The sequence below is a fragment of the Apis cerana genome, linkage group LG1, assembly GCF_029169275.1.
Source record: "Apis cerana isolate GH-2021 linkage group LG1, AcerK_1.0, whole genome shotgun sequence".
NCBI classification, from domain to species: Eukaryota; Metazoa; Arthropoda; class Insecta; order Hymenoptera; family Apidae; genus Apis; species Apis cerana.
This window is the reverse complement of record NC_083852.1, coordinates 5,733,107-5,758,639: the sequence shown is the minus strand read 5'-3', so window position 1 is coordinate 5,758,639 and position 25,533 is coordinate 5,733,107. Positions and strand designations below refer to the sequence as shown.

At 32.1% G+C, this 25,533-nt stretch overlaps 1 protein-coding gene across 4 annotated transcripts in view; it reads left to right on the top strand.

The window, feature by feature from the left end:
* Positions 1–25,533, top strand: part of LOC107994862 (transient receptor potential cation channel subfamily V member 6) — a 47,667-nt gene that overhangs the window by 7,351 nt on the left and 14,783 nt on the right. For 2 of the 4 annotated variants that reach the window (XM_017051970.3, XM_028665304.2), the window contains exons 3-7: positions 1,359–1,474; positions 5,350–5,586; positions 7,637–7,788; positions 21,566–21,782; positions 25,186–25,347. In XM_017051970.3, the coding sequence (XP_016907459.2) occupies positions 1,359–1,474; positions 5,350–5,586; positions 7,637–7,788; positions 21,566–21,782; positions 25,186–25,347 (884 nt within the window). The remainder of the gene's footprint in view (positions 1–1,358; positions 1,475–5,349; positions 5,587–7,636; positions 7,789–21,565; positions 21,783–25,185; positions 25,348–25,533) is intronic. The other 2 variants (XM_017051971.3, XM_017051972.3) reach the window with 2 other exon arrangements.

The following is a 25,533-nucleotide window of genomic DNA, read 5'->3' as shown; positions in this document are numbered from 1 at the left end:
GCGATGGGGATTTGTAAGGAGTGATATGTTCTTTGCTCGATGGAAAGGAGGTATTCCGCTGGAAGATTCGTTCGTGGTAAATTGACTTTGACAAAAATATCTCGTCGTTGAATCGTCGGGTGGGGCGTACATTGCGTTAGGCCGAACGAAATCTGTAAAAGTCGAGTCGGAGATAAGCGAGGAAACGTGTCGTTGGGTAATATTCTTTTTTTATGTATCCAAAGAATGCAAAAGAAAAGGAAATTTTAGTCATTGAAGATCTCGTTTTTACAAAATTTTCCGTAGAAAATATTTCTTCTGAAATTTGGCGAGTTTTTAATGAATTATAAACACGAAACTGGGGTGAAATCTGATAATTTCAAAACGAGAAATCATTATTTTGTTTAAATTATATTTCGGTGTAGATGTTATTTATTTTATATTAGGAAGGGGAAGTTGAAACGGTATAAAGGAATAATTTCTTAAAAGAATTCTCGTCTATTGGATACTCGGTGGGTAGTCAGGAACAGATGGTCAGTGAATGTATATCGTGGTGCGATCCATTTACCGGTGAAAGTGTACTCGTAATTAATGAACGTTTTGAAACTTTGAAATATGATCTAAGATTTCTTCATCAAACTTACTTTTCCCTATCGGGGAAAAAAAAGTTGTCTTATATATGTTTGGACATCTAGAATTTGTAATTTGTGAACCAAATTTCAAAATAATTTCAATTGTTGTCAAACAAAAGGATCAGCAATACTTTCACACGAATCCATTAAATATTCCTTGTACAATTTTATACAATGTAAGCTATAAAAAAGCAGTTTTCAATAATTATTGTAATTAACGTGAACATTACATCTAGAGATATTAGGGATCCCTAGGATCCCTCATTCCACAAGGGAACGCGATCAATTAAAATTTTCCTCTTCCTTTAAATGCAAGGGACGATAATTCTTTGAATAGAATTATATAAAAGGAGAATTTGTTAAAATACACTACCTCAAGAATGTCGTTTACACGAGTTCGGGTCGAAAATCCGACCGGTAGCATCGAACCGACATTAGCTAGCTGACTTTTGCCAAGTTCGGTGGGCAGATTAACGATTCCAGTGGAATTCTTCTGCAAACCCGCGGAAGTGGCGGTAAACTTTTATCTTTGCATGCAAGAAAGTTTGGGGGGCGCACGTGGCGCGGTTACGGAAAAAGCCGCCATCATTGTTCCAGTATCGCCTCCTGCCGTCGCTCGTGGGAAGCTCGCGCATCTAATATATATAGCCGCTAATGCAAAACCCATAATTATCACAGGCGTAGAGAGAGAACCCTAAAGTGATGTTCCATTAACCGCAAATGGTCCAACCCGAATTTCTATTTCAGACTGGAACTCGGCGCTATTTATCATTCTGAACGGTACGAAGGAGGAGCACTTGGACATGCTGGACGGTGGTATTATTCAGCGATTACTCGAGGAAAAATGGAAGACCTTTGCGCGGGTAAGTGCGCCCACGTGACAATATTCTCGTCTATCTATCCTTCCTTTACCACCCATTTTTCACGAATTCTTCCCTGGCTGGAACCACCATCTTCGCTCGAGGAAAACAATGGTATCCATTAGACCGTTCTAGGAATTCCTCATGCTTAGAGAATTTAATTGATATTTTCTTACTGGAGAAGAGCGGGTCAACTTAATAGGCGCATAAAATTGACGTGAAAAAATGTATTTTGTACAATGGCTGAGTGAAAGAGTGTTTTTTGGAAAGGTATATGTACTTGCTTTTCTATGAAACTTTTTTTTTTATTCCATATTTATGAAAATACTAGTAGCGAATTATGAAAAATTTAATTGATATGTATGCGCGCTAAACGCAACGATGTGCAAGTGTTTTTAGTAGGCATTTGAGCGGTTTATAAAGGTTTCATGTGACCTTGTTTTTGATATAGGGGAAACTAGAATTTAGGTAACTAGGATATATACATATCTTATGTATATCCTTTTTTTTCTTGCGCTCATAGTTGTATTATTTATCAGTATGGTTAATTCACTATTATTCTATCATTCTGGTTCGATATCGACATAAAGTATCGGTATCTACCGGTTTATCGAAAATGAAGTTATACACAGTTGACTTCAAAATCTATTTTCTAGAAAATGAAGTCTTATTTTAAGAAATTTTATAAGAAATTTTTTCTTTTTTTTTATATATATTTTATATATATTAAAATCTAAATGATCTGTAAACATCTTAAGGAATTGTTGCAACAAAGAAAAGTCGACTTGAATTAACGCTCCTTAAATGTACTTAAATTTAATTACACGGAAAGGAATGGAACAGAGAACATTACTTATATTAAATTTATCAGAATAGTAAAATGCATTACATTACGCAACAAACCTTACTATATCCGATAAACTGTTTCGTTAATTTATTCTCGTTACAATTAAAACAGAACAATTTAAGAGGAAATACAAATTTTGCAAAAAAGAAAAAAAGAAATTATTAATTTATTCGAATCAAAATATCGAATCCTATTACATTAAGCCAACTATTTTTATCTTTTTTCTAACATCCCTTTCATCTCATAATTTATTTAATTTCTAATTAATCAAATTCAGATCAACCCAATTTACATTACCCATATTTATCTTCCCGTATTCGTTCAATTAAATTCTTCAACAACGCGAAAAATGACTCGTCAAACGCCGAATCATTAACGCCCTCCTCCATCATCGAAAATATTCACAACCAAGTACCCACAGCAGACGTCAAAATCGTCCATTCCCTTGGAAATTTTCCCACCATCCCACGTATGTCGACTCTCCCCTCCCCTCTCCCCCTCTCCCAATAATCGCGCAATTATAATTGGACGTTGGCACGCGTCACAACTGTCCTAATTGCTCGTAGAGCACGCGTGAAGAAATATGTTGAACGGAAATTTTCGCCGCGCGAATACTCGCCGCTCGATTTCAAAATCGTCCCGTTTCGGTGATTATCGAGTGACGTCGAGTAGACGTTGGAGTGACTCGGTGAAAACGATTGTCACTCGCGTGCTCGACAGCGGATCGAGTGGCATCGACAGGGTTATCCATGGTTTTGGACATTGAACGTAGGCGTGCGCGATATTTATTTCGATCGACCGCAGCGCCACCATCCAGCGACGAGATAGGCCAATGAACGATCTCGGTTGAACGACGATGGTCGTCCATGTCCGATTGATTCGTGATCACCACGGAGAGCCCGGATAGCTTTTCGAAAAGAGCTTAATGAGCGGTTAATTTTTAAATCGATGGATTTATCTCGAGGATGATTTTTGAAAATTTATCTTGATAATGGAATAATGCTTGGTTTGCTAAATTATATCTTTTTACACAAACGTGTAATGAAGAAACGTATCGATATAATTTGATGTATTGTTTTTAATTTTGAAAAATTTTAATTTTATATCCATTAGCATAATAACGTTTTATACGCGTTCATTTTGCGTAATTTATAAACTGCTTGATGTAAATTGATTTTATAAATTATCATAAAATTTATATTGTCCGTGTTGTATCAATAATATCGTTATATGAATAATATATTATATGTTAATTCGAAAAAAAAAAATAGTAGATTTTTTATTAACTTTATTAATTTACGATTTCATTAATTTAATTAATTTAATTAACGTCATGTTTTTATTCTTGAAGAAAGGAAAAAAAAGGTATTGGTAAAAAAATAAAAAGGGAATTGATTGAAAACAATTTTTACAAAATTAATAGCGCGGAACAAACTTATTTCTCTTTAAATTTATTTCACTTGAAATTTTATAAATGGCGTATCATAGTTGCACACGTATATTTTCGAAGCTTTTATTAATTACTTTAGCTAATTTCTGTTCAACTGTTATTTAAAGCAGCTTTCAAAACGTGTGCACGGAACGTTAAAAGACCGTGGATACGTAGAATTTATTAAAAATTTCACATTTAAATATCACTGACTCTATTTTCCATATCGAAAATGAAAAAAGTTATATCGTAACCACCGATGCGAGCATTATTTTGAAAATTGTTTTCAATAAAAATGTAAAAGACTCGGTCGAGATAACAGAAAATTAAAAAAAAAAAAAAATCTACATGAATTTTCCGAGAATTTCGCTTTCAATTTTTCCATCGTTCAAGTTTTTTTAAGACCATCTAAAATTGTATTCTTCGTATATCTATATGCCTTTAATAATACTTTTAATTTTTATTTATTACTAAAAAATTATTAAAAAATCTATACTATAATATATAGATTATATTAGTTTACAATCTAAAATTCTAAACTGAGATGATAAATACTCTAAATTTACTCTCATTTTACTCTATCATTATCCTAATGAACAACTACTACTATACTATATACACATACACGAATTGTACATTGTCTGTTACTGCTATATATATATACAAAGTATAGAAAATAAATTGATTCATTGTTACGAACATCCGTGTAACTTGTAATGGAGTTAATGGAACATCCTGTACGAGTATGGAGAAACATTATAATGGTATGGCCATCCATGACGTATCCCACTTATAGTACTAATCACGGCCACGTTTAAACCACATACAAGCGTCAAATGGCCAATTATATCATGATACTGTACACAGAGATTAGCATGGTGTAATGTAATTAATCACGAAGCATATTTGATGGTAACACGTCATTAGACCAACTTCACGGATGGTCGAGAATATGTGATACTTGAACATTTGCAAATATCCCGTATAATACGTTAATTGAAATAACGCAATAACTTAACCTAATCGACAGTTTTGTTCTTGCAAATTTTAGGATTGCCGTTTCGACGATTCATAGCGTAGATACACATTAGAGGAATTATAGGTTATGTTATGAACAAAACGAACGAATATATTCAATAAAATGACAAAAAGATAAGTCTTAAGATTTTATAAGTTGGATTTATTAGATTCATTTTTTTTTATCTTAATCTTTATGTTCCAGGAATTTATAGACTTTATAGAAACGCCAATACTTACAGAAATATTTGATTACAGATATACAATATCTTGCAAAAAAAAAAAAAATGTAAAAATTAAGCAGTCATATCAATTTTTCTTCAATTTCTTAACAACTTAACCTCAACTCGTTCCAACTTTAACTCGGTCAACGTATATATATTTCTTATCTTCGTCCATAATCATGCATATTCTTTTTTTTTTTATTTCTTTTACTCCCAGTGCAATTATTTATTCAGACACATTTTTTTTCTTCATACTTCTAAAAAGACGAAGAATTCGATATTTATCAAATCTACCTCTGAATCTGATCATACAATTAAAAAGTACAGAACGATGTATAAATATCCATGAATTATATGAAAGTTGCAGTTCTTAAAACGACTGATCATCTTGGCATTCCATCTGACGTCCTTGTCGCTGGCAGTGTACCTGAGACCTTCCAACACAGATGCTCAGCTCTTGAAATGGCCGGAAGAAATCACGGAAGTCGCACGCACGATCGCCGAGTGCATCACGGTGCTGGGCGTGCTCAGTTACATTCTGGTCCAACTAGGCGGTGAGATCATCAACATTGGTCTCTTGTCCTTCATGAAACAGTTGGTACGTGAGGATTTAGTTTCCTGGTTCCGTCTATCTGTCAGTTGTGAAAGTAAAGTTGCGTTCTCGTCGAAGTAACAAAGAGAAACTGTTTGCCTATTGTTGTATCACGTTCCAATAGCAGAAATATCGATATCCAAGAAATATAACAAGAGAAATATTTGACATTTGAGATTTTTCGTTACAAAGACTCTTCTAAACATTCGTGTGTTCCATGTATAATGGTTTTTTTTGTTTGTTATACCTAATTGATTGTTCTAACCTATAAATTCGACAATTTCAATAACTTCGGATTTTTATTTTTTAAAAATGCACTTCAAAATTGCGTTATAAAATAAGTTAACTTTTACGGATATTTTAATAAAATGATATAAAGATTAAAATGTGTATCGGATAACAATTTGTATTATTAAAGAGATATGTGTTCTTATTTTCGTACGTTTAAATGAATATTCATAACTTAAAGTGGAAAGAGAACAAAATAAGCAACAACTTTCGACAACTTTCGATTGGCAATAGAAATGTGATGAAGAAACTTTCGAGAAACGTTAATAAAAAAATTCCTGCTTGTTACTTCAGCGAGAAAGGGGCTTTACACTCTAGTAGAATGCTTTCATGACCTGCTATTTCGTGGCCCGATATCTCGCATGGATCGACGGAGGCAATTTCGAATCTTCGAATCGCGCCACGACTATTGGAGATTGAGCAAACCGAACTATAACGGGCTACGAGTATAGTAGAGGAATAGAAGTATTTTGTTGTGAATGTGCACTTCCATGTATGAACGATTCTTTTTTTTCTTTTTTTTTTTTTACTAGTTTGGTTGGCTAGAGCGTGTGCGGGATTTTAATCGTAGTTTGATGGTACGTTTTATTTTTTGTTGAAAAAAATTTAATTTTATTGCAGAATAAATTGATCGAATTCAAATATATTTTAAATATAATAAAAAAAAGGTAAAGTAATTTATAAAAAAAACTGGAAATATAAAACTTCATTTTGGGATTTATTATTTATTTTTCTAATATTTTCGATGAATAAAAAGAAGATATAGTCTCAAGTTTAGAAATATATATATATATTGGTTCAAAAGTTTCAATTTCAACTTAACCTAATCTTAACCTAAACTTAATCAACATATTTCGTAAGATGAAAGCAAAATGGAAATAGATTTGTTTATGCCAAAGAAAAAATTCATATCGTTTATCTGGGAAGGCATTGTTCACGAATTAATTTCTCACTAACGGCTAAATTACTCGTAAATCGCACCACTCATTTAGCATTCTCGTACAGACGAATACGTAATTCGTAATTAGCCTGACTCGCTCGATAACGTAGACATTGAGACACGATATAATTAGAACGACGTGATATGCGGTTGTATCGCGAGTTATTAATCGCGATCGCCTATCAACCATTCACGGAGTCCTCGTAGAATCATCGAGAATTACTTCCTAAGGAATTTCGACTTTAAACTTTAGAACCATAAAGTTACTACAATATCTAGTAACATAAGCGTTAACAAGAACCTTATATAATAATAATAATAATAATAATAATTTATATATATATATTTTTATTTTTTCCAAATGTTTTTTAGAAAATTCTGTTATCGTTCAATTCAATAAAATTTTCTATCTGTTGTTTCAAAAATAAAACAAAAATTGAATCTCGATTCACCACGAAAAATTTTTTAAATTTCACTTCTCGAGACGAAATCTTTTTCGTTTCTTAAAAAAACGAAGGAAACAATAAAGAAAAGAGAATTTTGAGAATTTCAAAACATCCTAAACTGTTATTTTGGATTCAAGTTTTATAGAGGTGAAAATCAGATTTCGATCTAATTTTACTCGTGATGCTTGATACGTCGTGAAGGTTAAGAATTCTATATATATACACACATATATATATATATATGTATAGATCGTTTGGTTGGCGACGTAACGCGTTGCCACGTACCGAAATTCCATGGCGTAATATCGATTCCTCTGCGGGGAAGCCGTGAACCATGCAAGAATACGCCTTTGACAGTTTCGTCTGCACATTTACCTTACAGAGTCACGAGCCCGCCAAGCTCATATTCTTGATCAGCAACCTGCTCATACTCGCGTGCATTCCATGTCGTCTTGCCGGTAATAGGCATGCGGAAGACGCGATTCTCGTAGTCGCTGTGCCCGGCTCTTGGTTCCTTCTCATGTTCTTTGCTGGGTGAGTGACGCACTGTATTCTTAATTGCTAGGGAATTTCTAATTTCTGCCTAGGGTAATTCCCTAGGAGAAGTGGATGGTGATTTTTTTTTCTAATATTATAATATATATTTTTTTAAATACTTTTGAACACAAGCACACGAGCAATTATTATTTTTTAATTTTGTAAATTATTTGTAAAAATTTTAGAGAGATTGTTAGATAAGGTATAAAAATAATATATCTCTTTCTTGGATTTATCCTATGTTTTGATCTTTAGAGAAAGTCAATGTAATGCAATTTTCTTTGTAATATTTTTTTTTTTTATTATTAGTTTTATTTATGTAATATTATATAGATATATTTATGCACTTTTTTAGAGATACGTATATGTGATATTTTCATGGAAAGTAGAAAATACGTTAGGAAATTATATAAGCTTCTTTGCTTAACTGATGAGCTGGTTGATGTATTACTGATGGATCACTTGTTCTCCAGAACATGTTGCCCACACGTAAATACTAATTGCACTAACGACAAGCAATAGAACGATTGCAACACGTTTCAGATTCGTGAACTAATCTTTTACACGAAATAGAATTATTATATAGATTCTCATGGTTGAAAAGAAGAGGATCTTTTCAAAGGAAGTTCTCAGATTAATTTACTTTAATATGTATTTCACGCTTATTTTACTTTCTGTATCTCTTTTGCGAGGCTCTATGATTAAATTGAAATTAATAAAAGAATTAAAATGAAAGGATAAAGAAATTATAATTTTTAAAATTATATTACAATTTAATTGAATTCTTTAAATATTTTAATTTTGCTTAAAAATATATAATGAAAAGTAGTGAATCATTGGAAAATGATAATTTCAAATAGATTTATAATATTTTATTTGCATATTGCTCAAAACTGATTATATCATAAATGTATAACTTACCGATTGATGAATAATTGCATTGAAAAAAATTGACGTGAGTCATAGTCAACCTTCAATATTTATCGAAAAATGAAATATTGTAGCAAGGAGAAAAGATAAGAATTCATCGTTTGACGTTAAAATTAAATTTAAAAAAAAAAATTCCATAAAGTTTAACATCAATTTAACTTTTATATTTTATCAATAATTAAATTTTAATTTAATTAATCTTTTTTTTAAAATTTAATCTTAAATTTTTAAATTTCTCTCAAATTCATAAAATAAATCAATTTTACGCGCTAATTTGATTCCAATTTGATTAATTTTATAAATTTTCATTTCTCATTTTTTTTTCTTTTTTTTTACTATTCGCATATATTCGTTTAAAATAATTGCATATCTTGTCTCCTGTGGCCATATTATCACGAATTCATCCGTTACAACAATTAGCCGGTAAAATTTCGCGTGTGACTGTTGCATTAATCGCGAAGGATTTACAAACGGAACATTTATCTAACAAGACTTAACTCTCTATGTGCTTCGTTAATAGAATGTGAATTATTAACGATATTACTTTTTGCTAATAACACAAGGGTTAACCACATTGTCCAATGAACGCCATTGAAATTCTCTTGGTGGTTTATTAACTTGGGGGAGAAAATATTCACGAGAAGAATGATAAAAGAATGGCCGATAAGTGTTATAGCGGTTGGTCATGCAATATCGGTTACATTTATTACCAAGGAGAAATTTACCAAAGTAAGAAAATGTGGTTATAAAAGACTTTAAATTATTCTAGAAAAATTGATCGAAGTGATTAAATGTTAAAATATTTTAATCGGGATAATAAATTATTACTAAACTTAATAAATTATCAATAAACAAATTATCGTAAAAATTTTGAATAACGAATCATGGAAAATATTGGTTTTCATTTTTAATGGGACGATTAATTTTCATTTTGGGAAATGGGAAATAATTTAATATTATATAATTCGAATAATTAACGATATGATTAAAGTAGTTTCTATGTGAAATAACTATGAATTATATTATGGATTTCTCGAGTTATATGTAACGAGCATGTCATAGATTTAATCGATGAACTCAAAATTATTAATTTCATTGATAATAGCATGCATACATTTTGAATCGATACATAATATATACATTTATTACATTTATATTACAAGTCAAATATTTTGTTAATAATTAAAGGTTTGATTAGCCGATAATTCTAATTATATTATAATTCAAATTATTCGATATAATTTTTGAAAAATAATAGGAAAAATTATTCAAAGATTATTTTAATATAATCTGTAACACTGCTTAAAAATATATTAAATTTATAAAAAATATATAAATTTATTATTAAATAATACACATGTATATGCTTATTCTAATAAGACAATGAATAGATAAAATAAAAAATTAAATATTCATTATTGGATAAGTTTTATTACGTAAACTTAGTTTCACGTAAATAAGCAAATGATTATTCAAAAAATTTATTGTGTAGTTTTTCATATTTTTTTTAACATTTTTAGATTTTTAAAAACTTTAAGAATAATTTAAGATAATAATTTATAAATATTTCTCCTTCATTATCCAAGATTATTATTTCAATTTTCAATATTGTATTCAAAGAAATTTCAAAAATAATTTTTTTTTACGAAAATTGTTCAATATCGAAAGAGAAATTATTATAATATATATATATATATATATTTATTATAATTACAACAATGAAAAAAAATATTCAAAAGGTAATTTTTTCAAATAGAATACTATATTTTTTTATACTATATTTATCAAATTCAACGATTTACATAACTTCATTCAACGCAACAAAAAATCATAAAAAGCGAAATCGATATCCAAACAAGAAATGGCCATTGACGATCTTCTTTCCTATAATCATCCTAAATAAAATTCTTAGTCCTATACACACACACACACACACACACACACACACACAAATTTTTCTTCTCGAAGAAGCGCGAACAGAGGAACCAGAAGAAAGGCATTTATAATCGGTTGGATGATAGCGCCTCCAGATTTCAAACCTCTTTTCACGTGATTTACGACGAGATAATGCCGGCTATTTCGCATTACCATACACACGCCTCTCTTGGCAAACGTTTTTCTCCATCTCCGCGTCCTTTTCGCGGCCACTTTTCTGCAGATATTACTGCAGAACTTTTCTCCTTCCCTCCTATTTCTATAGGCAGAGTCCAACCACGCGGACGACGATTTCTTTCCTATCTTTCCACGACTCTAAGATTTTCGAGCCGAAAACGACTCCTCTTTGAGCCGAAAGGCCTCGCTAGAGTCGCTTTGAGGAACGTTGGTGATAGTTTGCTGCCATCTATCGAAACTATTTCTCGAAAAGTAGATGGTAGTTCATCTCATTTTTAGGTTCGTATTAGATTAGGTTAAGTTAGCTTTAAGTGTAAATAAATGGTTAATACGAGTGAGCGTTATGTGGATAGTGTGAGGTATGTTTAATTTTATTAATTTTTTTTATTCATTTCATTTTTTACGTATTATGTAAATAAATTAATTTTTGCGGAAAGTACGATTGAATAATTGAATATAAAAATTAAGAGATATTAAAAAATATTGGATTTACAAAGGAAAAAATTTCTAAGTATTATTTATGCTTAACGACTTAATTATGAGAATGTAAATAATTAAAAATTTACATTTGTATAAAAGATAATAAGAATTTTCGTATTTTAAATATGAAATAATAATATATTCATGATGTATTTTATCTCTGATGAGGAATTGAGTCATGAGTATGGAAATTATTTTGAAAAATTTCAATTTATTTAAAAATTAATATTTAAAGAAAGAATAATTTCCTATATTTTTATATTCTCTCGTTTCAATATTGATTTTAATGTTAATTTATAATTAATATATCGAAATAGCCTATAATAACAGCTTATTTAAACTTTCATTTTCTTTAGAAATACACCTATACCACTTCAATCCTTTTATATAACGAAACAGAAATGAAATATTTTCTTATACTAGTAATTAACAGAAGTGAGAAATTGGGGGAAAAAATTTTCCTATTTATGAATAAAAACAACGTTACGGATACAAAATTTTGCTATTTATTAAAAAAAAGGGACAAAGAGAAAGAGAGAGAGAGAGAGAGAGAAAGAACGAAAAACTTTAATTGCAATTGACAGTAATGAAAGATAAAACGAGGATGATAGAATTAACGACACGGTGTGTCGCGCGTCGAAAACGTATTTTCTTTATTGGAGCAATATTACGTAAAAGCGTTTCTGCATTCCGCCATGTAATTACTGTCCATCAGGACACCCTTTTGTCTTCTGCCTTCCGTTTAAGTACACGTATAGGGGGCGTAATTCCTCAAAGGCTTTCGAACGCCAGATTTCTTGTCTTCCATAACTGCTGCCGTTGACTTGGCAATAAGCCATCGTTGCGCCTGAGATTAATTTCGCACAAAATTTAACTGCAGATCGATGCAGTCTCTCTCTCTCTCTCTCTCTCTCTCTCTCTCTCTCCCTCTCTCTGTCTTCCATCTTTAAACGCTTTATACGCCATTTTCGCCTGTTCTTTCAATTTTTTAGATACTTGTCAACATTTTCTTTTGCTGCTCTTTTTTCTTTAAATTAATTTAACGAGTATTTTTTTTTCCTCCTTTTTTCTCAATTAATGTTGAACTCGTCTCAACGATATTGTATTATTCATTTATCATATTATCTTCTAATTGACGCAACTGAATATTTCATTTGTCAAAATATTTAATCCTTAATGTCGAAATGAAAATCTCTTTCGATTAAATCGTGTAATTTGTAATTGGATTTTGGAAATTTTTCTCGAATTCGGGAGAGGACGAAATTATTTCGAACAGTTTTCAACTTTTCTAAATATTTATTGAACGTTCGAGGAGAATGGAGGCGATGATAATTTCCATTTTTCTTTGCGCTTTATCTTTTTACGCTTTAGGAGATAAGATGTTAAGCGTGTGTGCATTGTTATTCGCGAGTGTGTTTTCTTTCCGAGGCGTGTACATGATATTTCAATCATGGTTAATGCTGTAACACCGGAAGGATAGAGGGCAAAAACCTAATAATAGTTTTTCAAAGGGAATGAAAAGCCGTGTAGATCGTGCTGGCAAAAAAGTATGGAGTTCCACTCGGGAAAAAAAGGGCGTAATTGCACTTTGCAACTGCACGATTGCACATCCGCCACCGACAAAAAGTTTGGAACCACTATCTTTTCCATCCATGGTGTACATAGTGTGGCTACGCCCTTTTTGGTGAAATGTCGAGTCTTCTCGCAATTTGTTTCCCCAAATATCCCGTTACATCTTTCCCTGTACGAATCTGTATCCACTGCTTAACACTTGGCTTACTCTTTCGTCCATTATTCGCCGCAGCCATCGGTGAGTTTTTTTCTTTTCGATGGCTAAAGTGGACAAAGAACTCGAGACACTCTTCCTTCCTTTTTTTTTTTCCTTAAAAATTAACACACATCTTAAAATTCTATTTCGTGTATAATTCGATTACAATAATTCACATCACGTGATATAGATAAAATAAAAATACTTAATTATATATGAAATAAAATATCAAAAATATTTTTTTAATCTCATATGTGTAATCGTTCAATTTTTCTTTTTAAAATTTACTTGTACTTAATAAAAAATGCTAATCGAGATCGATTAAAAAATTCAAATCCAGTTCAAATGGCATTCTCACAGAGTTGAGAAACACTGGTGGAGACCATAGAGCCAACTCCACGCGGGATATTCAAAATCGATTATAATATAATTCGATTACAATAATTCATCACGTGATATAGATAAAATAAAAATACTTAATTATATATGAAATAAAATATCAAAAATATTTTTTTAATCTCATATGTGTAATCGTTCAATTTTTCTTTTCAAAATTTATTTGTACTTAATAAAAAATGCTAATCGAGATCGATTAAAAAATTCAAATCCAGTTCAAATGGCATTCTCCGCACAGTGTTGAGAAACACTGGTGGAGACCATAGAGCCAACTCGCGGGATATTCAAAATCGATTATAATATAATTCGATTACAATAATTCATCACGTGATATAGATAAAATAAAAATACTTAATTATATATGAAATAAAATATCAAAAATATTTTTTTAATCTCATATGTGTAATCGTTCAATTTTTCTTTTCAAAATTTATTTGTACTTAATAAAAAATGCTAATCGAAATCGATTAAAAAATTCAAATTCTGTTCAAATGGCATTCTCACAGAGTTGAGAAACACTGGTGGAGACCATAGAGCCAACTCCACGCGGGATATTCAAAATCAATCGACCCTACTCCGCGATATTTTTACGAAAACTTTAACCATTTCCCAGGATTCTAGTTCCACGCGAGTACCCCGCGCAAACATTAGTATTCGAGCGAAATTTCCACGCTTTCGTTCCCGAATTCTCGCTTCCCCCTCTCCACAACGTCGATGCTTCGCAGAGGGCGCTGCGCGCTCGCATACGTACGACGCATGACCACGTGCGTGCATCTTGGTTACGACGAGTTTTATACAAATTGGAATTAACCAATTCAATTTCACGTTGTGAATATTTCACGAACGGTCGGTATGGAAGCGTAGAGTTCCTCCAAATTTCTAATTATTGGCAGACGAAGCGAACATAATTGTGGCTCATCCACCATCGAGATGCTAACCCGCATAGTTTAGATTCACAAGCCTAACGAGGTATAATCCTTGGAACGAGGAGGAGGGTATAGGGGAAAGGAGAGGAGTCTCGAACCAAGTATGAATCGAATGTCTGCCATCCAAGAACCTAATTCAGATTTGTAGGCTATAGTTAACCTGGCGTAAGCTCTGTCCAGCTATTGACAGGGCTAAACCGATTCCACCATCTCTCTGATCAGAATTTCTCTTCGTTTTGGTCCTTCCATGCGGGAAGAAATAGATAATCGAAATTGAATTATTGGAAATTGAAAGAAATCGAGGGTAACTTTGGATCGTTGGATTATTAACGTTTCTGAATTTTTTTCTTTCTTTCTTTCTTCTTTGGAAGAATTATCTGGGGAATTATTTGCAAATCTATGCCATTTTCTTGAATTTTTGTAAAAAATTTAATGTTATATGATGTAACATTAAATATTTATATTGAAACAATTTGAAGAGTACTTATTGAGAAACATTTAAATTGTGAGGAATCTTAAAATTATTATTCTTAGACTCTCGTTAATAAGAACGTTGGTGGAAATTTTGAGTATTAATTAAGAAATCGCGATATAATACAGTTTTCAATATTTTTGAAATAACTTACAATTTCAGAAGAGAACGATTCCGTCGGAATTTCCGTCACGTTCTGAGAGCGCTAAGCGTATCAAACGCTTAGAAAGCCTTAGGAATTATCTGACAATGCCAGATACAGAGACGAGAGAGGGAAAGAGAGAAAAGAGGAACAAAAAGAAAGGAGAGAAACCTCAGAAATCTCGTCCTCTTTGGTCCATATGTTGTACATGAGTATCAGTTTTGTTATATAAAACCAGTATAAAGAAGAAACCTTTAAATGCTTCCAAAAGTTTCATCCAAAATTCGACGTAAAATTAAAAACCGATCAAATTCCTCTGAGAAGTCGAAATACGCAATTTTTCGATTTTTCGACGATTCGTTCGAATTTGTACACATGTAAAACATATACACAACCTTGCTGCTTTACTTTCGATTCTAAAATTCAAAAAGCTTTCAAAAATGTTAAAACTTTCACGATTCGAATTCCCGTTAAATTAAATATATCGTTGTATAAATCTTCTATACCTACGATCGATAATTTACGATCGAAGCAACGTAATTATTCATAGTATTCTGCATTACAAAGCGACGACGTTTCATTTTCACGAATTTTCGCCACGACGGGTTGAATAAATGATTAAAAACAATTCGCGGCCGATCGAATCGAAAGAGCGGACGGAGCAGTAAATCCTTACGCGTGGAATAACTTTCTATATAATACAAATGACGCGTGCAATAACGAGACAGTGGCGCTGCGAATAAATCGTGCGGTGGGATATAGCAGCGTAAAAACGGGTGGGGATGAGTAGAGTCAGCCGGTCGATGTAAATTTTCGTGAAACATTGGGGCCCGCGAAATGTCGTGGTTAAACCGGCGAATAATCGTCATCCTCCTCCGTGTACACTCGAATTTCACGAAATCATTCTCCGTTTTGTCGAGGCTCGATTATCCTCCGCTGTGAAGGAGGAAGAGAGCGGATGGATGCTTGCGATTCGAGTATTATATACAGTCTGGAAGAGAGAAGAGGGATCATAAAAAAAAAAAAAAAGGAGAAAAAGAAAAAAAAATGGAAGAAAATGGAGAAAAAGTAGGAAATACGATGAAACAAAACCTATTTTGCGTCGAGTCATGCAGCCAGGGTTTGCTAGTCGAGCTTTCTCGTTTCCCTTCAGAAACGAATTCGACGGTGCTCTTTTTCTTTTTCTCTTCCCTTTTTTTTTTTTTCTTCCTTTTTATAACTAATCTCCTTCTCTGGTCTACAATATATCGTTTATATTATTATATTGAAGAAAATCAAGATGTGCACGTTAATTTAAAGAACTTCTTTCGGAAGTTAAAATTAATAAATTAATAAATTGTTTACGAGTTTCGATCTTTACACAAGACTTGGACTTTTTTTTTTAATTAAAAAGATATCTCTCCAATAATTAGAACTTTCTTAATTACTCCGAATAACAAGTCCACGCAAATTTAAAAGAGTAATTGACAGGAATAACTCTCTTTCGTCGAGGTGACAACTATATCACGACCTTAACCTTGGCTTAATTAACGAAAGATCTGACATCTTAAGACGACAAATACATATCCAGACACTTAAGGAGAGAGAAAGGTACGAAATTGACTCTTGGATGAATTATTGTGCGCGCAAATTTTTTTATTGTTCGATCATTCGCCAAACCTCCCCCCCTCCTCCCATAACTCTTCCCCTCCTATTTTCCACCGCGACTGTACCTTCCCTTGAACTTACTCCACTCGAGGAAAAGGCGAAGATTTATGGGCACCGGTAACCCTTGACAAGATAAGGTCACCGATCGATTAACGGAGGAGGGGGGGGAGCTGTCGTTTCCGCCTAATGGTACCTCGATCGATGTACCTCTCCCCCTCCCCCTCCTCTGCATTCTGTCATTTCTCTATCGATTTCACGCGATTCCCCGTGTAATCCAATTCCATCAATTAATGCAATCGAGCAACTTCGAGACGAGGAATTACTCGTAATTCTTCTTTGGAAGTCGTCCAGATGGACGATCTTGAGGATTTTTTCGTTCTTTACAAAAATTTCTCGATTACTATCCTGTTTCAATTACTTTTCCCGTGATTTCTTTTACTTTCTCTCTCTTAATATCGAACGGAATAAAAGTGATATTTAGAAAGTTTAACTCGAAATTAAGTAATATTAAATGATTAAGTATAATTAAGTAATTGAGTAATATTTAGATTAATTTAATTCGAAAAACAGATGCGAGAAAAGTGATAGCACGGATTCGATGAGAGGTATTGTTCCTTGACAATGGAAAGATTTTTTGTTTATTTCTCTCGCGTGCTGAATTTGATTATAAAAATTGTACATCGTGCCAGGTTTTGGGTGAGGAACGAAATGAAAATATCGAGATATACATATATATATATCAAGTCTTATCGCTCTCAATTTGAAAATTGAAATTTTCCTACACCGAACTTGTCGCGCATTCTACAAAATCCTTCCATTTTTTGGGATTAACGTTATGTTTCCAATTAAATAAAGAAGAAGAATGGAGAGAAGAACGTAAAAAGAATGAAAAAAACAAAAAAAAAGAGATGAAAGAGAGAACACGTAGGAAGGAGGAGGGGGCGGAAGGTTGTGTCGAACGATTAAAAATGTTCCATTCCATTGTCGGGGGCGCGAAAATCGATTTCGGTTGCCGCTCGATTCAGGAAACGACCATTGTTCTGCCCGATCCGCGATTTCGGCTTGAATTACGCGCCGCTTCAATTTCATTGAAGCGCCGATCGCGTTGGTAAATCGGATAATCAACGGGCGGGGCAGAAGGCGGGTAAACGAGCGATTGACAACGCGATATCGCTGGTAATAGGAGTAACTTTATCTCTCTTCGCGGTGTTTTGTTTCATCCTTGCCGACTCCTCCTCCTCCTCCCCCCTCGATGACCTGTAAACCGATAACACCGAGATGGGCCTTACGCGCCTATATGATTCGAAAACTCATTTGGAATTACGTCATCGTCTGACCGATGTTATAGTATAGTGGAGAAAATTGAAAATGTCGCGTAATGGATCGATGGGGAGAATTTCGACGTGAGATGAAGATTAAATAATAATAATAATAATAATGTATTTTATAATTTTATTTTTTGCAGAGCTAGAAGAATATTTGAAAGTACTTAATATTAATATTGGAATATTGTTGTGAACGGAAGTAAATTAGAAAATAGTGAAAAGTATTCTGGTAAAAGTATATGGGTATCCCTAGGAATTTAGAATTTAAGTATATGAGACAGAAGGTGGAATCCTAAGGAAGTCTAGAAAATATTAGGATGTTTGAAGTAATAGATAGAAATATCTTAGTAAAAGTATATAGCAAAAGACGAAGATTTCTAGGAATATCTAGAATTTAAGTATTGAGGCAAAAGATGTAATCTTGAGGAAGTCTAGAAAATATTAGGATAGTTCGTGTAAAGTAACACAATGATAGAAATATCTTAGTAAAAGTATATAGCAAACGAAGATTTCTAGGTATCCCTAGAAATATCTAGAATTTAAGTATTAAGTAGAGATAAAAGTCATCTCAATACTTAATGTAATTATCTTAAGAAAGTCTAGAAAATATTAGGATAATTTGTGTAAAGTAACACAATGATAGAAATATCTTAGTAAAAGACGAAAATTTCTAGATATCCCTAGAAATATCTAAAATTTAAGCATTGCGATTATCTTAGACTAATCTAGAAACGATATTAGTATAGTTACTGAAAGGAGTTAGTATCTAGGGATACCTAGAAAAATAGATAAATAAGAAATACTTTAATCTAGTAAAAATCATCTAAAAAATATTACATTGCAGATGATTCTCTCGAATATATTTAACCACTCTGCTTCGAATCGGTTAATTGTTCAAAAATTTTAAACAAAAATATTATCAATGAATCAATTCGATGGACAAAAGTCGAGGAATTTTTTTCAAAAAAGAAATAAACCTGGAAGAGATTCGAAATAATCTCATCGTTCTTCGAATTGAAAAATTTAATATTTTCTCTCTATTTTTCTCCCCCTTATTATCTTCGACGAGGGTTGAACAACAATGACGCAGCACCACTGTCATTGCGATATCGATGAAGTTTCTCGCGTTCCATTCAAAGATATCCGTGCATCGTGCAACAGATATCGATCCTCGTCTATTTACTGTCAACGGTAAACTGCATTTACCGCGATCATATACATATGTACCACGTGTACCATGAACGCGTTTAACGTCAATCTGTAAGCAGGAAAGCAATGACTGGCGTTCGATTTCAGTGAAGGTGTAACGCGATTATCAAGACATCGATCCTCCAGTAACCCATTGTTAACTTGGAATAAAGGGAAGAATTTCCACACTTTTATTCCCGCTAATTATTTTTTCATTCGTTATTTTAGCAGCAAACTGGAGGGAAATTATACCTGTTGCGAAGTCCTAATTTCCAGTCTCTCGTGCAAGAAGTTAATTCACAAAGAAGTTAATTCCTCCGTATGCTTAATTTAATACCATTTAAATATTGTTGCCCCGCGTGAACGATGCAGTCGTGGAAAAAAAAATAAAAAGGAATAAATATGATACAATTTTTAAGGAAGTAGAAAGGTTGATTACAGCGAAGGAAATATTACTTTTAATTCTCTCTTACTTTCTCTCCCTCTCTCTCTCTCTTTCTCTCTACGTGATATCTCGATAATCAAAGAGGAATACTCTAATATCAACAAAGTAGCTCCTTTTTAAAATCAATTTTAACAAGATGAAATTTTTCCACGATTTTAAATTTTCACCAGCAAAAGATGCACGCGATCAATTCGGTTTATCCAGAAATCGATGGGGGTGGGTAAGTCGCGAAACCATGGAGATAAGCTTAACAAAAGAACATGTTTACAATTAGAAAGTTACGTACTACCTTAGCAGAGAGCAAACTACACCGACTGAGCCAAAGCTCTCTTCATGGTTAGAGCCCTTTGTTCCGCCATTACTGAAAACAGGAAGCTTAGCGCAGCCTAACTAGAAACAATCCTCAAATATTCACTAGTATTCATTGTTCATAGACAACGCGATGCGCGTTCTTGTTCTCATATTTCAAAGACAAAGCGAAAGGAAAGCTTCAAAGCTACTGCGCTAATAAGTTAACTTTGGACAGCATTATACTCGTTACGTAGTTATGTTTATTATCGCATGATCTTGAAGGAAGAGTAATTTCCGAACCAACTAATTATCCATCGTCTTGTATAACTTTTCGTCGAATCTAAAATTTTTCATTTTCTTTAATGAAATTCTATAACTCTACGTTAAAAAATAATAGAAAAATAGTGTTTCGAATTTAGATTTCCTGAAATGAAATTGTGAATTGTCGTATTATAGTCGTAATATAATCAAATGGATCCAAAAATCTTAAGGAAATTTTATATTATTAAAAATAAACCAATTCAGGTATCAAAAAGTGTAGCTTAGTTGTCGTAAAAAAAAAAAAAAAAAAACTATTGGAATACTGATTGAACTTCGTGTGAATCGATATCTGTAATCTAGATGCTTCGATTCAAGCTACTGAAAGCTACTGTATCAAACTTAACCCTTTGATTGCAAGCCGCTTGAAATCAAGAAACTTGCTGTGTATAGCCAGAAACTTTGGTTATCGTGTATACAAATTAAGATATCATAGATTTTCTACGTGCTTCAGTAAACATCACATCTATAAACTAGTGTTTAAGAACCTGTCTAATGTTAAAAGATACATTTACAATAATTTTAATCTTGTGATAAAAGATATGATCAAAAAAGAGAGATATTAAAAGAAGAAATGAATATTTTCTAGGGCAAGTTTAAATGATTTTAAATCCAGACATATGATGATTTTTGATCTTGCAACTCTTGTTAGAACAGAACTAACAGAAACAAGTAAGAGACATCTGGTGACAATTATTAGAATCATTCAAATTGTATTAAAAATTATTATTAGAATTAGAAAAGATTTATACCAGACCATCCAAAGTATAGATATGATATCTAATAATTTTGTACAATAATTAATCAATAATTACAATTTAATATTATTCAAAACTATTCAAATTAAGTGAATAGTCTACTGAACTTAGGAAAAAGAATCACCATCTTCACAAACATTCTTACGATTCGTTCTCTTCACAGCACGATCCTAAATCACTTTCCACATAAAATCCACGTGAAATCTTAAATCATCCGATAAATATCCAACAAGTGTGACGAAAGCCCACAAAATATAACGAAGGATACAAAAATCCTCTTGAAACGAGCGTTAAACTGGACACCCGTGACATCCGACCGGTGGCTTTCCACGAAGACATCGATCGTCGAGGCCATTATCTTTCGCTGTACGAAACGACTACATCACCTCTCTCTCCCCACCTCCTGCCTGCCTCCCCTCCCTCTCTCTATTCACAAGGACACGCGATGAAATCCGTTCGCGCACGAACGAACGCGCCTACTATCTGATCGTTTGGGCGCGTTTTAACGCTTCATTATCGGCAACAAACCGTTTTATCATTGTATCTCGTCCATATTCTGATTATTGTTTTTTACAGGGCTATCCGGCTGACCGGTCCATTCGTCACCATGGTGTACAGCATGATAACGGGAGACATGTTGACCTTCGGTATAATATACATGGTGGTGCTGTTCGGCTTCTGCCAGTCGTTCTACTTTTTGTACAAAGGATTCCCGGGAGTGAAATCATCCCTCTACAGTTCCTATCACTCGACCTGGATGGCATTGTTTCAGATAACCCTTGGCGATTACAACGTAAGCCACCATTCGTCCCCTATAAATCATCGTTTTATTGTCGCGATTTTCTTTTTTTTTTGCACGCGTGTTTTTTTTCTTTTTTTCTTTTTTTTTTTCTGCTTTCAGATGCATGCTGTTTGCACGATTGGAAGGTACAAATTATCGTGTACGCGATTATAGACATGGAGATTTGGTTATGTACAGGGTGTCTATTAAATATGCAACGAAAATTAATAGTCTTGTTGAGAGACAAAAAATTATTTATGATATACCAAAGTGTTATTCTGTTAATAAGCTTTGTTTTGAATAGAATATTGGAATTTATTATATGGATGGATATTACGTGTACGGAAACTGAACTCTTCTTTTCATTGTATTACTGTCCCACAATTTATATTTCATCCAATTCATTTTCATTATTCTATATTTAAAAAAGAAAAAAGTATTAAAACAAGAAAACTTAATCGAATATTTTTCTTAAAAGAAATATAATGCTTTAAAGAGAAAGAATTTTTCAAAACGTTTCACAAACGTTTTCTAAATCATTCCTCCGTAGTTGGATAGATAAAGACTCGTTTCCAATTTTTCTTTGAAAAAGTTGCACAGATTGTTACCAGTTCTACGTATGTGCATACATTACAATCGTTGGTTATTGAATGGCGAGAAAAAAGTTGAATGTCGAGAAGGATCGGGGCAATTTCGTAAATCGTGCCAGCATGTCAATGGAGAGCGGTGTTGCCAGCACCGTTTTTATCCTCTTTGTCTAGAAGGGTTAAGAATTTAAACACACGCTCGTAAATCAATTTCAATCAGGGGTACTTGCCATTCGCGTTTTTCCGATTATACGCGGCACGTTGCACGTTTTCGTTGCAAGAAACCGCTATATTGTTAACGTGACAAAAAACTTTTTTCTCTTTTTCCTTTTCGAATAAATAGTATAACAATACGTATAATTTCGCTTCGTTCTCGATTCAAGTTTAATAGAATCTCAGAATAATTTGTGAAAATAGTAGGTAATTAAATTTTTAGTTTTCTTTTTTGTGATGGAGGGGGAAGAAATGTAAAAAAGAGTATTTAAATTTATTTTATGATTTTTCATTGTAGAAAATTTTATCAATGTTACATATTCTTCTTGTTGAGTATCAAAATATTTGAGGTTAGATCAATGTTTGCAAGAAAATGTTTTTAATGTAAATTCTTAACAAGCTATACTTGTGATTTAATAAACAACAAAAATAAAAAAGAATTGAGTAATTAAACGATAAAAGATTTAGTGATTAAAGAATATTATTAACAATCATGTATCTTTCATAACCAAGACAAGTCTATAAGAACGCCATTTAGAATTGATCGAAAAATTATAGTTAATAGAGAGAATCAAATGAAATTGTATTACACTATTTATTTGTCCTTCTGACCAGTTGATATAAATAAACTTTTATCGTAATTCACGATCGTTTCCCAATTTCCCAAATATCTGTAAAAAAAAAAAAAAAATGAATAATATCTATTCTCTCATGACTCATCGAAAATAAAAAATAGAATAGGAAAATAAAGATAAAGTAAAATATGAGAGTAATTCTTTACACAAAAATCGACAAGTAAAACATTTACTATATATAACGAAACAGTTATTATTAAACAATTCCGATGTTTTTTTAATTTTCACTCGAAAACTCATGCGTGTACAAAATAAAAGAAAAACGATAGATAAAATGACAAAATAATTCATATTAATCCATTGATATAATAATGAAAAGTATCTTTCAACGAGAATTCAATCTCCAGGTGTCAGTGGTTCTCATTCAATTCCTGGCGTCATCTATTATCAACAACACGATACGTCACTAACAACTCGAGGTAGTGAAAAAAAAATCGCGCGCATCTCACCATAGTTGAGAGCATTGGACGCGAAAATTCATTTTTAATGTAACATCCGCGCGCAATTCCTGCCCTCGTGTAAATTCAATCCGGGAAAATGAAGAACCGATCCCCTCTCCAATCGATAGATCGCGAGCACGGCACGCGTATTTGAAAAAAAGAAAAAAAAATTGGCACTCGCAGCTTGGTTTCGTGAATTTCAATTAATCGAATTTCACCGATGAAATATCAAGACAATTCGCACGCTGTATTCGTGGCTAATTGAATTACATTTACAACGATCCTGCTTCCCCCCCTTTTCTCGGTATCTCGCAGAAAATAACGTGAGTGAACAGTGTTTCCAGATTTCTCGTATATCTTTCGTGTAATTAACGAATCGATTATGCTGTCAAGAGGAAAAAAGATTTATTGCACGCGAAACGTTTGTTTAAGATTTGTATCCTTATCGTACAGATTATCAAATCTGAAATTGACGAATGTATAAAAATTGATAGAATTTGTGTAGAGATGGAATTAAAGTGAAATGGAATAAAAATGTTTGTGTTTTGATTAATGTTAGTATTGTATTAATAAGACAATAGAATAAAAGTGATTTTCAATTTCAATTTTTACAAATCTCTCAATTTTAATAGTATATGATTAGTGTTTTAATTTAATTAGGAATTTAAATAATTTATTATTAGTTATAAATAGTTTGATTTTTAAAGATTGATTTATATTATTTGTTTATAAAACTTCTAAAAGATTTTATAATTAATGAGAAAATTTTTATAGATTCTGTGCTTTTAAGATAATATAAGATAGAATAGTGGAAACTCTTAGTTAGGTTAGGTTAGATTAAATAATTAAAATTTACTAATTTATGAGCTTATAGTTTAACACTTATTGATATGAAATTTCAATATTAGAATTATAATATTAAAATTAAAATTAAATAATTAAAATTTAATAATTTATGGGTTTATATATTTAATTATATTTAATACTTATTGATATGAAATTTCAATATTAGAATTATCAAATTAAATTAGTTAATTTCAATATTTTTGTCTTTATTTTTATAATTACTGAAAAATAATATACATAAAATGTATATTTTAACTTTTATAAAACTATTCTAATTTTAATTCTTTATATATATTATATTTAAATTCAATAATTTTAATATTAAGGCTTAAATATTAAGGTTCATCCACACTATAATTTTAATTATTCATATATATTACATTTATTTAAATATTATAAGGAGATAGTTCGAATGTTAAGTGGATATTGAAACTCGTCCAAAAAAAATAATCCTGATTCAAAAATTTGCGTCAAAAATCGTTTGGATTTCACAGTCCCGTAACAATAATTAAACACGCGAGATGGCAGAGTAACCTCGAACGGATTTGTCATGAAAAATCGATAATAACGCACTTTTGTCGGTAATACGATTATTTTCGTCGATCAGATACATCTCGACTTCCTTGTTTTCAACTCGTTCGATCGTGCGAGAATTATATCGATAACAATTATGGCGGACGATTGTTCGTTTCAGTACACGGATCTCAGCTACACGACCTATCCTAATTTATCGAAGATGGTGTTCGCCATATTTATGGTACTGGTGCCTATACTATTGTTGAACATGCTAATCGCCATGATGGGCAACACATACGCTCATGTGATCGAGCAGAGTGAAAAGGAGTGGGTGAAACAAGTAAATATTTTGCATGCAATTATTATTATTATAATTAATTGGTGATTTTATAAAGTTTTTGTTATTTTTATATCATAGAATAATTATATAAAATTATAATTTTATTAATAATTAATTATTTCAGGATTTTTCTTTTTTAAAGTTCATCAAATTAGATATTGTTAGATAAATATATATTGAAGATGG